At 39.1% G+C, this 13,974-nt stretch overlaps 1 protein-coding gene across 3 annotated transcripts in view; it reads left to right on the top strand.

Moving 5' to 3' along the window:
* The window catches only part of LOC106066852 (innexin unc-9-like), a 181,379-nt gene that overhangs the window by 25,408 nt on the left and 141,997 nt on the right, over positions 1 to 13,974 (top strand). The window contains exon 1 of one of the 3 annotated variants that reach the window (XM_056013840.1): positions 6,991 to 7,202. The exons of 1 other annotated variant lie outside the window; for it this stretch is intronic. In XM_056013840.1, the coding sequence (XP_055869815.1) occupies positions 7,201 to 7,202 (2 nt within the window). In that variant the 5' untranslated portion in view covers positions 6,991 to 7,200. Of the gene's footprint in view, positions 1 to 6,990; positions 7,203 to 7,222; positions 7,413 to 13,974 lie in introns of those variants that run through there. One more of the 3 variants, XM_056013839.1, reaches the window with a different exon arrangement.

Here is a 13,974-nt window from a genome sequence, read left to right on the forward strand (position 1 = left end):
TGCCTTTCTGTATCTATGTCTTTTTATCTGACTTTCGTTTTTTTCTGTTTTCGTCTGTGTATCACTCTGTGTCCTGTTTCTGTCTATGTCTTTCTGTCTGTATCTCTATCTCTTTCTATTTCTCCTTTAAGTCTTTTTGTTGTTGTAGTTGTTGTTGTCTTTCTCTGTCTGTCTTTGTTTGTCTCTGCCTGTTTCAGTCTTTTTCTCTTTGTGTCTTCTATTTTGTCTGTCTATTTGTATCTGGCTATCTGTATCTTTTTCTATATGTGTCTGCCTGTCTCTTTCTATCTCTATCTGTCTGTCTCTGTCTGCCTGTCGCTGTCTGCTTGTCTATATTTCTCTGCCTCCGTCTGTCATTCTGTCTGTCTGCCTCTGCCTGTCTGTTTGTGTCTATTTCTCTGTTCGTCTTTTATTTTTTGTCTGTCATTCTGTCTGTCTCTGGCTGTCTGTCTTTGTTTGTCTGTCTCTTTCTGTCTATCTATCTTTCACTGTCTGTCTTTCTGCCTGTCTGCCTCTGCCTGTATCTATCTCTGTCTCTCTTCTGTGTCTGTCTCTGTCTCTCTTTCTGTCTGTCTTTCTGACTGTCTGTCTCTGTTTATTTCTCTGTTTGTCTTTTATTTTCTCTGTCTGCCTTTCTGTTTGTCTGCCGGTCTATATCTGTCTGTCTCTATTTGTTTGTCTCTCTCTATCTGTCTTTCTGATTGTCTGCCTCTGCCTTTCTGTCTGCTGTATCTCTCTCTCTCTTATACATCCTCTGACATCCTTCTCTCTCTTTAGTTTCCATCTTTTACCTTCTCTTATTTATTATGTACGTTGCCTACTTCTTTGTTTTTTCTCCTCCCTTCATCTCTTCCCGAAGCCAAAAAAACTGACAATAAAAAAAACAAAACAAAAGGGGGAAAAAACTGATTACGTGAAAAGAAAAGAGAGTTGGTGTGTGTGTGGGGGGGGGGGGAATGGTGTGTTAGGTTGACGTGAGTTCTTATAGATTGTTAAGCATGCTTATTGGGGTGAGCATTGGAAACTGACTCACCCAATCTGTGTATGTTTCCAGTGTTGAAGAAACACATTCTTCTGGTAACAAGTGCTGAGACCTTCGTGTTGTGTGAGTGCGCGCGTGTGTGTTTCTGTCGTCTCAGAGAACTCACCTAATTGTCTGGACGCTGCGGACTGCTGTGAGCACAATCCAATCTGTTCAATAGTGAAATACATTTTTTTGTCAGATTTTCAGTTCGTTTTGTTTCCAGACGGATCAGTTGTTTTTTTGTTACGCCTTACGTTCTTGTTAGTGTATGCATTCAAAGGGAGGATAACTTCCAGGATAACCTGAATGTCAGTGGTGATTTGATTTACAACTAAGTGATTGTCGTTCTTTGTTTCCCTCCATATTGCATTAACTGGCGCGATGTGTTCAAACGAGAGATGTGAGAGAGACGAGAAGAGGTGTTAAGTGAGTATGGGCCTGGTATTGTGCCATGTCTACTCCGGGATAAAGTCGATAACACAGTGAGGTAACTATGAAGTCGATCACACAGTGAGGTAACTTATGAAGTCGACAAAAAGGTCAGAAATCAAAAGATTACGAGACCCTGCAGGAGATTTGACTGTTTATTGTTTCCTACTGTCCAGGACTGGGACTTGTATGTGCGCGTGTGTGTGTTTACATACACATGTGGATAATCCTTACCTGTACGTGTGGATATGTTCTACCTTTGTGGATGGTCTTTATTTTTATCCGCGAGTGGATAGTAACCTCCCTCTTTTTATTTTTGTCCTCCTGGACCATGGTTCGTGGGCGCAGAGGTTTATTCGATGCATGTCTCTTCTTCGCTTTTCTTCTAGTGTTTATTTTTAGCTCCTTGATTTAGTCTCGATGATATCTCTACGGTGTAAGGGCGCGTGCTTATTAACCAGTGAAATCATCTCAGGGTCGTGTCTCGCACATACCTGTTCACAGCTTTCTCTTAATACGTTTTTAGACTGGGGTCTCTCTCGCTACAATCAGCACCCAGACTCGTGTTCGCTGTTTTTCTTGATGTTTTGTTCAATGCCGTTACTTTCACTTCTGATTCCCCTCGTATCTAGGTACAGCCTTATCAGGTTCTGTTTAATTATCTCACTACAGACGAGTCGTAGAGTATAACACATGAATATTCACGTTTAACTAGAGTAACATCATTAATAAAAGCATATAGTAAATTAATCTTTTTTTTTTTTATTTTAAGGTGAAAAACTCCGCATGTACCTCTTAATATTGAATAAGTTATTTCCATTCTTCGATATGAAACAAAATAATTCACTTTGTAATCGATTCATGTTGCGTGTAATGAGTAATAGTGTGTAAAGTTTCAACTTGATCCAAGAATGGGTGTGGGAGAAATAGCGTGGACAATTATTGAAGGAGACAAATACCCGACATATTTAGCCATATCTCTGAATACTGAAGAATTAGTTTCCTTTGTCAGTAGAAAAAGAAATAATTGAATGCCAGTAATTAATTGAATATTTGGTGTTTTTTTTTAAAATTAATTCATGAATTGTCTTCGCCAATGAATAATTGATAATAATAATAATAATAATTGTGTAAAATTTCAACTTGATCCAAGAATGAAAGAAATAACATGTTCAAACGTTGTGCCAGATAGACAGACTAACAGACTAAATAGAGATCTAAATAACAAACAAGAGTAGATAACACATGGATACGGTTTGGACAAAACTATTTATTTTTTTAATAAAACGTCTGTAATTTATAAAATAACTTATGCTGTCACCCATCAGGGCCCCATAAAAATTTAAGTGAGACCTTCCAACATTAAACAAATTCTTTCCTCTTAGCTCACTGAGTTGTGTGATATAATGAATTTTATATATATATATATATATATATATATATAATGCATCTAGATGGGGCAGATATTTATGTATAATTTAATATACCAGTGAATATAAAAAGTCTGCAGGAAGGTGCTAGGGACGTCATTGCATAAATCACCTTGTAGGTAGAGGTCTAAATAATTCAGACGATCTTAATATAAATACACTATCAATCATTTAGCTGACATTTATACATATAGAAGAAGTATGCTTCAATCAGCATGGTGATATAAATTTGATATATAACTCTAAGACGCCCATCTCTCTCTCTCTTTATATATATATATATACATTACCCACTACGCCTGTTGATTTGTTCCTAGTCTATATATATATATATATATATATATATATATATATATATATATATATATATATATATATATATATATATATATATATATATATATATATATATATATATATCAAAGAATTGGAGAGCTTTCACAAAAGCCACAAAGATTTGAGATTCAAAAGTAAAGCCCTTTTAGAATACGGGCGCAGTAAAATATATGAAAATGTATATAGACTCACAGAGGACAACGCTTTTGTCTGTATTAATTGTGACAAAATATGCAAGTCGCTTCTGGGTTTACGTAGTCATTTGAAAAACTGCATTTATCTGTATTCTTCTAAATAGAAGACATTGCAGTTATATATATCCTATGGCAGAATGTCTAAAAATGTTTGGAATAGACGAGGTATCTCCACAAACACAAAGCTAGAGGTCTATCGAGCTGTCATCCTCCCTGCATTGCTCCATGCCTCAGAAACGTGGACAGCTACTTCCACTTGACCTGTCTAAAAAGAAACTTAATGTTAAATGGCAAGAAAGATTACCTGACACTAAAGTCTTTCGAAGACCGGCCACATCTGCAAAATGGAAGACTTCTGCATTCCTAAACAACTCTTGTAAGACCAATTAAGGGAAGGGAAGCGCTCACAAGATGGACAAAGAAAACGCTTCAGGGACACCCTCAAAGCTTCTATGAAGACGTTCAGCATTGACCCAGCCACCTGGGAGACAGAAGCACACGACAGAGCATCATGGCGTCCCTCTGTGAAAACTGGCGCACAAATTGCTGAGGAAAAGAGAACAGCGCTGGCAGAAGAAAAGCGTCAGAGATAAAAAGCAAGGCCAATGACACTAGTTCTAGCTGGAATAACCTGCCCAGTGTGCAGCCGAACATTGCGGGCTCACATAGGTCTCACCAGCCACAAGAGAGGTACAAAACCCTAGTGCAAAGCCCTCAGCCCCCATGATGACAAAAGTGGTCATCATCAAACGACGATGGACTAATTATATATATATATATATATATATATACTAGCATTACCCAACCACTACGCCCGTTGGTTTGTTCCCAGTCTATATGTTGTTAATTTTTGCCAGGGACCCCCCCCCCTTTTCCTTTTTTTTTCTTACTTCTTTTAACACTAAAATAATCGAAGCACCCACCAAAACAAACTCACTTCTGATCTGTAGGTAGAGGTCTAAATAATTCAGACGATCTTAATATAAACACACTTTTCTCTCCCCACCCTTTTTACCCCGCCCCCGCCCCTTAAAAAACCTTGAATTTCAGTTTCTGTTACATCTAATACAAACGCCCCCCCCCCCTTTATAATGCTACCCCTTCCCCACTCATACTTTTACCCGTGAATTCGATTACCAGTATCCAGGGTCGCCTGACTCAAGGAAGACCAGGGTCACCTGAATCAGTGAAGATCAGGGTCGCCTGACTCAAGGAAGACCAGGGTCACCTGAATCAGTGAAGATCAGGGTCACCTGACTCGGGGAAAACCAGGGTCACCTGACTCAGGATAAACCAGGGTCTTCTGACTCAATAGATCACGGTCACCTGACTCAATAGGACCAGGGTCATCTGACTCAGTGACCCCCCCCCTCCTGGGTCACCTGAGGGAAAACCAGGGTCACCTGGACCCGGAGATAGTCTTGAGATGACGTGGGGCACGAGCGTCTTGGAAATAAATATGGTCGCAGGCCAACTAAGGTTCTGGGACCACTGGTGACTCTTGCTATTTATGCCCCTATCTGGTGTACGACGTTTTGTGCCTGTGCGTTAACCAAGTAATGAGCCACCTTGCAGGCTCCTGTCGACCTGCCATCTCCGCTCTATAAGCTGCTAGGGTCAATGGATTGTTCAGTTGAACACCTAAAGGTCAAAATGTTTGCCATCGGGGACCAGGAGGTGGAGGGAGTGTGGGAGGAGGGGTAAGACCACACGTCTTTCTCACACACACTTTCTCACACAAACATAGGGAGACGACTTGCCTACCATATTCCTACAACAAAACCTGTACAAACAGCGAACACCCCAGCCCACCTGATGGCGCCACACGCTGCTGGAGACGGTGGAACACAAAATAGAGGCATGGCACGGGGCGTGTCGCGTCATATGCACACGCAGGCTCTGCGCTGAGAGCCTGGGATCGAAGCCTGTGAGAGATTCAGGTGGATACGCCCGCGCACAAAAAACACGCACAGACACGTAGACACCTAGCACCTAGGCACGCGCATGAGCTCCCAGTACGGCTGAGTCAAAAAGTAATTTCTCCCATCCACCTATCCTCGACTCTGGCGCCCATGACCTACGCCACAAGCTAATTAACATGCCGTGAAAGAAAATAACATGGATGTATCAGTTAGTTACCTGCCCCTGGTACTTGGATTGGAAACTGTTCAATTCTTCAATACAGCAAGGCCTGCTTGGTGCCTGCACTTTCTGGTTCTGGCTTCGTTCTCTCTCTCTCTCTCTCTCTCTCCCTTATTCTTCTCAGTTATCTTGTATCTTCCTTTTCCTTCTTGTTGGCTTCTTGTTCTCTCTGTCATTCTGTCAGGCTTTTTTTTTTCTTTTTCTCTTTTTTTTTTTCGCTTTTAGACTAATTTGATCTCTCTTTCTCTCTCTTTGTATTTTACGCTCCAGCCATTCTCTCTCTCTCTCTCTCTCTCTCTCTCTGTAGACTCCTCTCTCTTTTCTTTCGTCTTTCTGCATCTTGCTACATTTACTTTTTTTATTTCTTGTTCTCCCCCACCCCCACCCCACGTTACTCTTACTGTTTTACCTTCTGCACCCCAATAGCATCCCCCTCCCCCTCCCTCCCCCCCCAAGCGTTACCGACTTATGTTTTGTCTATTTTTTGTTCTCTGGTTACTCCGTCTTTTCCCCTTTGATTCTTTCAAGTGTCTCTAGTTTCACGGCATGGAAAGTGTTGATGATGTCATTAGATGTGCTCGAACTTTCTTTAGGATAAAAAAGCTCAACGGACGGGGAAAAAAACCATATATATATGTGTGTGTGTCTGTGTGTGTGTGTGTGTTTGTGTGTGTAAACATATTGATGCGGAGAGGTCTTGGCTTCCATACCAAGGGCGTGCGAGTTCAAACCCAGATGGAGACTTTACTTTTAACTTCATGACTCCCTAGCTCTATCCAGTCAAGACCAATCTTTATCAAAGGAGATTCTCAACTCTGACCTACAACGTCACAACCTGTGGGCAATTTAGACCAATAGCTCATTGCCACGTCACAGGTCTGTACGACGTGCCAACGAGCTATTGGTCTAAACAGGCTGTGACGTTGTAGGTCAGTGTTCAAGCCTCCTAAAACGAATGGTCTCGACTGGGTACCTGACATTAACTAGTGAACATGCAGGTTATCTTATCAATTACAGACGTTACTTCAAAATAGAAGACGATTACGTCCTACGCGTGCCACCGTGTCAATATAATCATGCATGTTAATCAGTGATTTAAACTCTGCTAAGTCTTTGGCTTTCCAGGCTGATTCAGACAACGCATTCCACGCTGCAATAATACTAACGCTAGTTGTCTTTGTGCAAGCCACATGACACCCTTGTTAACTTTTGTATCATCAGTCCAATGGGTCGCAAGTATTGTCTAATCTATTTATCTATGAGACGCGTCATCAAAAGTTTTTTTTCCACGTGCATGTTCTGCGCTAGTGCTGACGTGACTATACATTAAACGAATAAGATCGTCTTGACCCAAAAGCGTAAACTAGATTCTCAATATTTTGTTGGTTCGTAGCTAAAATAATCGAGAATAGCTACTTTCGTTTTATGCAGGCATTATGTGGAAAACAACATTCATATTAGTTCAAGGAACATTGTGCCGTATGACTACATTGAGCATCTTTGATTGGTTGCTTTATGTGTGACGTCAGTTCAGATTTCTTCGCATGTAAATGACGTTATTATTGGATGGAACTGCACGAAGTGTTCTACTCTAATGGGATAGTACGGCCGGACTGGATTCACAAACTCTGGCTGGACACTGAAAATGTAAGTTTATATCAAAATTATTACGAAATCCATTAGTTGAAATGATCGCTTGAGAATGATCTCGGGACAGATAGGCGGCCATTTGTTGACCCTTATACAACAGCGCCATCTGTGAGTGTCCAGGATAACTCGTACTCACGTGGTATTGACAAGAGTTATGGACCTTGGATAGCTCTTCACACTTGGAGCAACTATGTTTGAATCACTTTTGTAAGTTTTGTGTGTGTGCATGAGTCTGTGTGTGTATTTGTCCCGTTGTGTAGTCTAGATGTAGATTTAGTCTCGTTGTCTAGACATAGACTGTCAGCCTGTGCTGTTGTTTTGATAATTGTTTATGATGACATGCACTATTGTCTTTATATGGATCTTTCATTGTTGTCAAGTTTTACAGCTTTTTTTATGGGTGATGGTATATTTGCATATTTTGGATTCAAATAAAAATGTAAGAAGCAAAATACACACACAAGTCATCACCAAATTAATAACTAACATCTGTTTGATAAACAATAATGAGAATTTCTTGTCTACAACCGCGGTTATCACACAGGTTAGGACGAAATTCTCCCCCCCCCCCCTCTTGGTTCGCCCTTGATGTCCATGTACTCTAGCTCCGTCCACTGAACGCGACTCATTGACTTATGTTCTTCTCAGTCTTGTGTCTGATGTTTGTAACAAAAAATAAAAAAATTTTCAACATGGATTAATAAAGCACAGAATGGATTATAAAAGCACAGAATGGATGAATAAAGCTGCCTTAGAATTTATGCTTTGCCTAAACATCCATTAAGTCTGTTCATAAAACTAGACAAATATAGGGTCTATCATTTGATCCAATTATATTTAAAACTACAACTAGTTGTATCTTTTAAACATTTATCTTAAAACGTCCATAGCCTACATAAAAACACTTACATGGTATCTCTATTTTCCAATAAAAAGAGTTCACATCAAAGTAGTCACTCATAGACATATATATATATAGACTGGACGATAAAGAACAAATTATTATCGGAAATATTTGGGAACAGATAAGTTTGTAGATCCACATCACAAACCTATATATATTTGCCTATGTCTATGATTGTAAAACAAAGACAAAATATTGGGAATATGGCAGTTTTGCACTTTTCAAAACTAAAGATCAAAGGTATATATTGGCTGAAATGTTAGTCCTAGAATTTATAGCTCAATCGCCGCCATTTTTTTTTCACATAGATATAGTACATAAAACATATTGACTCCCCCCAAATAAAAATAACTTCCTACTTCCAGTCTATATTTATTTATGTCTATGGAGTCACTATTAACACGCACACATTGTATAGCAAACAAACTTGGACGCTATGCACAAATCTGTTGTCATTTGTTTTGAAACTATGAAACGGGGAATGTTCCGTCTTTAGAAACAAGATCTTGTCATCTCTATTGGGCCGGGGAAATAATATTTTAGTGCCAGAGAAAAATCTTTGCCAAAAACCTTAACAGAAAACAAAAAAAAAAAACTTAGATATACCCAGGGCGGACATTGGCTTAGTCTGCAAAAGTGTGGCAAAATATGCAGGTCAAAATTGGGTCTACGTAGATATGGGAAATACTGCACTCATGCTAAATCTTCAGACTCACTCATCCATAATCTTTAGACTTACTCATTCTTAATCTTTAGACTCACTCATGCTAAATCTTCAGACTCACTCATTCTAAATCTTCAGACTCACTCATTCTTAATCTTTAGACTCACTCATGCTTAATCTTTAGACTCACTCATGCTTAATCTTCAGACTTGATGACAATGTCTGTTATTATCCACTATTGATTGGATATTGATATAAAATAATATTATAGACTTGATAATCTATTTTAAGATTTTTTTCCCCCGCTCACTAATCAAAAGTCAGTGATTGGATCGTCGTTCCTCCTTCACCCCCCTTAATTCAGATGAAGAGAGACGCCTCTGTTTAACATGTTGGAAGGTCAAGGTTGTTCATCCATTGTTTGCGCTCAGTCAATACCGCAGCCATTAATGTAGGCAGCAGTTGATATAATGAACACTTGACATTCAGAGACAAGGAAAAAAAACTGCAATACCGAGAGTTAGAGTAAACATTGGGTTTTTTATGTCATCAGACTAAGCTCATTTCTAGCATACAGTAGCATAAGGTTTCTATATTTATCGAGTACACTGTAGTGTAGTTTAGGTAATCGATTTATATCTGGGTTTAAAAACATAGATTTGGGTTTCTAAAAAAAAAATCAGTTACAAAAGGTTTGACTGATACATTGCCCTTCACCTAGTTTGGGGAAGAATTGGTTAAAAAAATACAAAGAACAACAAGAGGTCTATCTGGTCTAGCCTTTTGTTTATACTTTCATACCACGACGTTAAAGTCTTAGATTGGAGGGGATGGAAGGAGGGGGAAGGGGAGGAGAAGAAAGGGGATGTGATGAGGAAATGGAAAAAGTGGATGAGGAGATGAGGAGAGAGTTAAGGAGAGGGAATAGAGAAGGAATATAAAGAGAGAGGATAGGAAAAGTAGATATGGAGAGGAAATGTAGAGAAAAGATGTGGAGAGGAGATGTCGAGAGGGAATGTGGAGAGGGAATGTGGAGAGGTGATGTGGAGAGGGCATGTCGAGAGGGAATGTGGAGAGGGAATGTGGAGAGGTGGTGTGGACAGGGCATGTCGAGAGGGAATGTGGAGAGGGAGCGTAAAGAGTGATTGTGGAGAGGTGATTGTGGAGAGGGAATGTGGAGACAGGATGTGGGAAAGGGATGTTATGTGGGGATGTGAAGAGGGGATTAAGCGCAAGCGATGGGGAAGTCTGTTAAAAGGTTTTTAACAAATCTTTGAAAATATAGTCAGTGAAAAACAAAATGTTCCTACAGTATTAACTTTCACGTTTTCCAGCTATATGAAAAGTCTGAACAAATGCCGTGACTATCTGAAGGCTGGCCTACAACACGTTTAGACTGGAACCAGCTTGTGCTACCTGAGAAAGCTACCACAGTTCTCTCACCCGAGCGTCTCGTTCAGATAGTGATTCAAGGGTCAGCGGGGCTTGAAACCACGGCGTCAGTGACGGAATGCAGCTCAGAAATGTCATGACGCTTCACTGCTGTAATTGTCTTTCTCTTGAGATAGCATGGGATGCCGACGTTGCCATGGGGATGACTTCAAATCAACGTATTGGGAAAATGAAAATAGCCGTGTTCTTAAGTAGAAGAGGTGGGGGGGGTGCTAGATGGAGGATAATGAAAGTCAGATGAATGATGATTGCCCCAATTTTGTGTGTGTGTATGTGTCGAGTTCTTTTCTATTTATTGAATTTCCTTTTGAGCTTGGACAACGAGGACGTAGATAATGTTAGGCGCGTTGGTTCAAGAACCAAATTAAACTCATGAGCTGTTCATGCGTCCCCTTAAATATTGTTAAATATATATGTAGCACTATTTTAGTTCCTTTAGTGTATTTTTCACATAAATAGCACATGTTGTGTGTCTCTTCTTCCATGTGGGGCTTAAAGATCACGTGTCATACATACATTTTGTTCTCATACCACTCAACTCAATGAAAACATTAAGACACTGGAACAGACACAAAATAGAGCAGTGAGATTCATAACAAACAAATATTCACATTGGACTAGAGTAACACCTTTAGTAAAATCACTAAATTCAGAAAGCCTTCAGGATAGAAGTCTCAAAACTAAACTAGCAATTATACATAAAACACTGAACCATAATCTTCAAATACAAAAACACTATTTAATAAAATACTTTGAAAGACACAAAGATGAGGGCACACCCCATATGCTAGGACAAATTTGTACAAATACTCGTTCTTCCCTAGTGCTATTAGAGCATGGAATGGGTTGCTTCAGCTAGCCAGCAATGCCAGCGATTGGGCAGAATTTAACTTGTTGGTTAATATGTATGTCTGAGTGTGCAGGGTGTGGGGTGTAATCATCTTCTTTTTTTTGAAGTAACGTCTGTATTATATAAGATAAGATATAGGTTGAACTCAAAATGAATAAAATGCAAAAAAATAATAAATCAATACATTAAATATAATAGTAATTATAATTCCAAATAAAAAAAAATATGCAACTTTATACTATACGACTAATATTATAATTAAACGAATCCCCTTCTTCCTTTTATTTGGTTGTGTCCCTTTACATACCGCTTTCACTAGTATGAAATCAACAAGACACGGTCTAGGAAATAGATCGAGAAAAGAACATTTCCGCTTTTTCTTTCATTCACCCGAGTTTATTCTGGAATGCGTGACGTCGTGGGATTTATAACTTCACTAAACTGATGGGGGTTCTACGTACGCTGTGTTTGATGGGGGTCCAAAATAAGCACAATAACCTTTTGTCCATGCTGTAGGAATGTTTTCTTCTTGCTCTTGCAATGCAATCCAACTGCTCTCCTAGACTCTTCTTTTGCAAGATCCCTTCAACGCCATGTTCTACCAGCTTCTGTTAGAAACTTTCTGGCTTTAGTACTAGAAGTTACATTGCACAATCCCTTCAACGCCATGTTCTACCAGCTTTTGTTACCTATTTGCTAGTTCTAGAAGTTACGGTGTACAATCTTAGTAATGCCTCGATTCTAACTCGCGCAAGTACAAGGAAGTACTACGTAAGTATTCTCTCAGTGTGATCGCACCCTTAGAAAAGTCTTGTGTCTAAGGAAGAAGATGTTAAGATAGTGAAGAAACTTTTGTCACTAGCTCTTTAGGTCTTCTAAAACGCCCGAGGCTACAATCTGTTTAAGCAGAACAAAACTCCAAGACTAGATGGAGAGCTGAAACTAGTTTGTGATTGGACTCACAACAGGCTGTGCCATTAGTTAACAGTCGCTTTGACGTTTTACGTATGCTATGAGAGGACTGTCTGTATTTCTCTCTCCTTCTCTGTCTCGTCTGTCTCTCTGTCACGCACACACCATCACACTATCTTGCTCGAAATCATTTACCCTTTTTTTTTTTGACTTATTAAGCGAAAAATGTCTTTCTGTTTTTCTCGCTCTTTCTCTCTGGCCGCTTTCTCATCTATCTCTCTTTCCTGATCTCTTTCACGGAAATCCATCTATGTATACCAAATCTTTTTTTTTTCTGTTTCTCTCTTTTTATTTTCATTATTTATCTATATGTTTCTGTCTCTTTATCTCTTGAGTCATCTTTCTTCTGCATTTGTTTTTCTCGCTCACTTTCTCCCCCCCCCTTCTGCCTCTCTTTCTCACTTTCCATCTTGCTCTCACTCGCTCTCTCTCTTTTTCTCTCTCTCTCTCTCTCTTTCTCTCCCTTAAGTATCATGGAAATGGGTTAAGAGAGATAGAGAGAGAGACAAAGAGAGGAAGGGAGGGATAGACGGAGGAAAATTGAAGAACATTAAGAATGCTAACAGAAAAGATGTAAAAAGCAAAATTGCATAACAACTAGATTGGCGTAATAATTGTTTGGGTTTTAAAACTCTAGGCTAGGTAACAAGGGATCTAACCACTGTTAGTAGTTTAGACACATTATCATAGCCATATTTCAACGAGGACACTGTATATAAATTTCTCAATATCAATCAGCTAGCATATTACAACAACAGTACAATGTTAGTATACAAACAACTTGAAGCTTAAAGAATGTTTCTTCCTAACTTTTGTGTAGACTAGACTACCAGAAGCAAAAAAAAAATCTTTGCAAGACTAGATTAATAGGTTTACCAGGGGCAGGTAACTAATAGCGATAATGTCTTGCAACTAATGAATCTTCTCATAATATCTCGCTATTGATGTGAAGAAAAAAAAAATATTCGCGCGTTTTTATAGCGTCACCTTGAGTTGTTTTTCTTCGATTAGTAGAGAGCCAGAGTAGTCTTTCCTTGAGTTGAGAGTAAGGCCGTAACCTTGGTAACAATAATGTACACAGAAACAAAACATGGAGTCTCTTAAGTTTCCTTGTAATAATATAAACACGTTTCTAGACTAGTTTCTCGTATATGGTAACAAAATATCTGTCCCTTTCGTTTCTATTGATTGCTCAGACCCAAATCATCTCTCTCCTAATGAACATTGTCTGTGGAATGTTGAAATTCAAGTCAAGTCAAGCTTTCACAATTTTTAATTGTATATTCCTGTCAGACTGAACAGTATTGATCTTTTTCAATCGATCTCAGACACTGTGAATAAAAATAAAAAAAAATATTAAAGAAATATATCTTCATATATGTCTTTTATTCAACATTGAAATATAATGATAGAAATTCTCTGCACTAAATAGTGGGTTTAAAGCGGTAAAACGATCACTCTGCTTAACTGGATTTAGTATTAGGAAGTCACCTTATGGGAAATTTTAATTAAGAACCATAGCGACTGCCAGGAGGCGCGGTGGTTGAGTGGTAGAGCGCTTGGCTTCAGCACTGGGGGTGCCGGGTTCCAATCCTGATGACTGGGATTTTAAATTTCGAGATAATTGAGTCCAACCAGCTCTAATGGGTACCTGACAATAGTTGGGGAAAAGTAAAGGCGGTTGGTCGTTGTGCTGGACACATGACTGTCAGGTGGGTTTAGTCGCTTACGTAGGGTATGATATGATGGTCCCGTATCCCCAGCCTGAACAGAGTAACACAAGAACCCAAAGGTAGTGGCATGTAAAATACGAACATCGAATAACAGTTATTCAACTGAACAGTTAGTGAATAACAACAGTTATCAATATGAACAATATTTAATAATAATTAATTATAAGTTATCAACATATTTACATATAAATCAC

The sequence above is a fragment of the Biomphalaria glabrata genome, chromosome 16, assembly GCF_947242115.1.
Source record: "Biomphalaria glabrata chromosome 16, xgBioGlab47.1, whole genome shotgun sequence".
NCBI classification, from domain to species: domain Eukaryota; kingdom Metazoa; phylum Mollusca; class Gastropoda; family Planorbidae; genus Biomphalaria; species Biomphalaria glabrata.